Below are 3,357 nucleotides of genomic sequence, written 5' to 3'. Positions count from 1 at the left end.
CCCACCCCCCCAGCTCCGCACCCCGCGCAAATAATTTCCAGCTGAAACAATAGCAAATATCAGCATTTATTTGTGAAGGGGCCGCCGGCGGGGCGAGGGCTGTTGGGCCTGGCACAATGGGGGCTTTGTTGGGCGGCACAGGGCCCCCTCTGTGAGCGGCAGCCGCCTGGCTCGCCCCCGCTGCGGCGGCTGCGGGGACGGGGAGCGGTGGCGAGCGCGGTTCGCCGTGCAGCTGAACGCCCGGCCCGGGGTCTGAGCAAAAACGGCCGCGGGGCTTGAAGTTGCTGCCGATACACCACGGGGCGTAGTTAATGTGTGGGAGAAAGAGCGCTGCTTGTAGCTGGCGCATCGAAAAGTCCCGGGTGGGGTTTTGAGCTCGTTGAACGTGGGTTTGGGCACCGGCGGTGGTGTCGGTGGGAGAAACTATTAAATCGGGGTGCAGGGACCATCTGGAGGAGGGAAGAGTCTCTGCCAGGCCCCACTCTGTGCCGGGTGCCTGTCTCGTTTCAATGATGAGAAACCCAGGTTTGAGACTCCGGGAGCTCCGTGATTTCTTCGTGAGCGGTACCTCTTGTTCTCTCGCTCCCAGGCACACCATGGACACGAGCGGCCACAGCGGCCTCCTGCTCCAGCAGCTGAACATGCAGCGGGAGTTTGGTTTTCTGTGTGACTGCACAGTTGCCATTGGAGATGTGTACTTCAAAGCCCACAGAGCGGTGCTCGCTGCTTTTTCAAACTATTTTAAGATGATATTTATTCATCAGACGAGGTAAGGACACATAGCTCTCTTCCTATCTTTTAACCACTCTGTTTAACTTTCAGCTTTTTCCCCTTTCTAAAGGTATTATAGTCTAAAAGTGTAACTGGGGATGTTAGGTGGCCTGAGATTATTTTCCTAACCCAGCACACGCCTCGGCTCTCTAAACATTCCCAGTCTAGAATGTCCTTTAAAACCACCCTCTTAGTCAGCAGACGCCACCATTAGGCCCCGCATTTTGAAGATGAGACATTTGCGTGACCAGAGAAAATAAACATGTAAGTACCACAGTTGTCCTGCAGTGAGACCTCACAGGTTTGCAATCTAGGGATGTTCAGGTCCCTCCTGCCCATTACTTTGCATTAGCTTGTAGACAAGATTGCTGGGTGGGACTGTCCCTTCTGGCAGGACCCATGAGCTTGAAGCAATGAAGAAGCAATGAAGAACTGCCTTATCACAGTTCTGTGCTGCAGACTCTTGCAGATAAGGGCTGAGACTGACATCATCAATTTATTTCAAGCTGCTGTTCAGATACTTCACCCGGCCAGGTCAGGAGTGGTTCTGCAGGTATAACGACAGCCGTGCCAAGGTCTAATCTCGCCTCTGAGCTGGAGCTTGCTGCTTGTAATCAATTAAACCCTTCTCCTTCTTTTTTGAGGGTCATGGCCCCCAGCACCTTTGCAGGATAATCGTTAGCCATCAGCCACACAGCCCTTCGGCTGGAAGTGAGATCAGTTAACTTCCTTTCTGATAGGTGTTGTTTACTGACACCTAAGTGCAAAGCTCATAAAGGTTATGCAGCAGTTGCAGCTAAATTTATTACTTAAACACGCAAATATTCTTTGCCTGGTATTACTGGAGTGGTGCACATTGGCGCTGTGTAGCTTGTATGGCAGTCGGCTGTGCCTGCAAGTGGCCGGGTGACCGGGGGTTGGCCACTCTCACCGTCCCTGGATGCGGTTCTGCGCATGGTCTTTACAATTACAGGGATAAATACACACTTGGGCACTTTGCTGTGCAAGCAGAGCACATGCACTTCTGCAGGTGTTGGTGGGGAGCACTGCTTGTTGTGAACTGGGAGGCAAGCAGCAGCGCACAGGCTGTAACAGCAAACAGCAGAGCAAATGAATGGGTAGGTAATGGATCAGGACTGTAATTTAGAGCCCTGTATGTGCTTAAGTCATCTGTCTTGTTTCAGTGAATGCATAAAGATTCAGCCTGCAGATATCCAGCCTGACATCTTTAGTTACTTGTTGCATATCATGTACACCGGGAAGGGGCCAAAGCAGACCGTCAGCCAGAGCCGACTGGAGGAGGGCATCCGCTTTCTCCACGCGGACCACCTCTCGCATATTGCGATCGAGATGAACCAAGTGTTCTCCCCAGAGCCCGTCCAGTCTTCGAACTTGTATGGCATCCAGATCTCGACTGCACACAAACCAGCAAAGGAACGGCTGGGAGCGAAGGAGAGTCTGCCCAAGGTGGGCAGGTCTGCTGCCCAGGGCGATCACCCGCAGCTGCAGCTCTCGCTGGCCATCGGCCTGGACGACAGCTCCCTGGACCAGCAGGTCGCCCGCCCCGCTGCTCAGCCTGCTGCTCTCACTAAACCGGCAGAAGAGCGTCCGAAGCTCTCGGTCTCCGTAAAGCAGGAGAGGTGCGACTCGGAGCCTGTGGTGTCCCAGAGTTGCACTCCTCCTTCTCCAGAGGTAGCAAGCCCCATCTTTGCAAAAGCCAGCCTCAGGGTGCACTTGTGTCACTACTGCGGGGAGCGTTTTGACTCCCGGGGGGGGCTGCGGCAGCACTTGCAAACCCATGTCTCAGGCTCACTGCCATTTGGCGTGCCGGCCTCCATCCTGGAGAGCAGCGACCTGGGGGAGGTGCAGCCTCTGGCTGAGGACAGGGAGGCTGGGGATGGCCACCGGCTTGGGGCTTTCCTCCTCAAGGAGGATGAGCATCAGCTGGAGCATCCGAGCTGCAGCGACCTGGAGCCTCTGCAGATCAGCCAGCTCTCCCTAATCTCCAAGGACCATGAACCGGTGGAGTTGAACTGTAACTTTTCTTTCTCGAGAAAGAGAAAAATCAGTTGTACTGTCTGTGGCCACATGTTTTTTCGGAAGAGCCAGTTGCTCGAACACATGTACACTCACAGAGGGAAACAGCACAAATACAGCCGCTGCCAGCGGTTGGAGAGCCCTGCAACCCCCAGGTTTCATCCTTACCGTGACAGCGAGAGCGTGGGGAAAAGCTCCAGTTTAACCCAAGACCACTTAGATGAATGTGTACTGGAGTCAGATCTCATCCAAGAAAGCGTTGATACGATCCTGGTAGAGTAGTTCTCCCCCTCTTTAGCCTTTAGGTGCTGAAACTGGATATTCTGGCATTTTCCATCTAGTGAGTGGATGCTGATTGTCTCCACCATCCTCATTGCCTCTGAGATAACTGTGAAGAACTGCACACTTAGATTTGTGTATTTGATTTTTTGTTTTACTTATCTACTTAAGCTGATTCCCATCTAAGTGCTTCTTGGAAGTCTCTGTGTAGCTCAGTTACATTTTTCGTAAATGTAAATTTATTCCTGCTCTGCTTTACTAGAGTTAAGA

General features: G+C 52.9%; 1 protein-coding gene across 1 annotated transcript; it reads left to right on the top strand.

The window, feature by feature from the left end:
* Positions 1-596: 596 nt before the first annotated feature.
* On the top strand, positions 597-3,120 carry ZBTB25 (zinc finger and BTB domain containing 25; the record flags this gene model as incomplete). Its single annotated transcript, XM_081999938.1, has 2 exons — positions 597-769; positions 1,956-3,120. The coding sequence occupies 2 exons, from the start codon at positions 597-599 to the stop codon at positions 3,088-3,090; spliced, it is 1,308 nt and encodes a 435-aa protein (XP_081856064.1). The 3' UTR covers positions 3,091-3,120.
* Positions 3,121-3,357: the final 237 nt, after the last annotated feature.

Source organism: Phaethon aethereus (assembly GCF_964289735.1).
Source record: "Phaethon aethereus genome assembly, chromosome: 5".
Lineage (NCBI taxonomy): Eukaryota > Metazoa > Chordata > Aves > Phaethontiformes > Phaethontidae > Phaethon > Phaethon aethereus.
The sequence above is the reverse complement of the archived record's forward strand: the minus strand, read 5'-3'. Positions and strand labels throughout refer to the sequence as shown.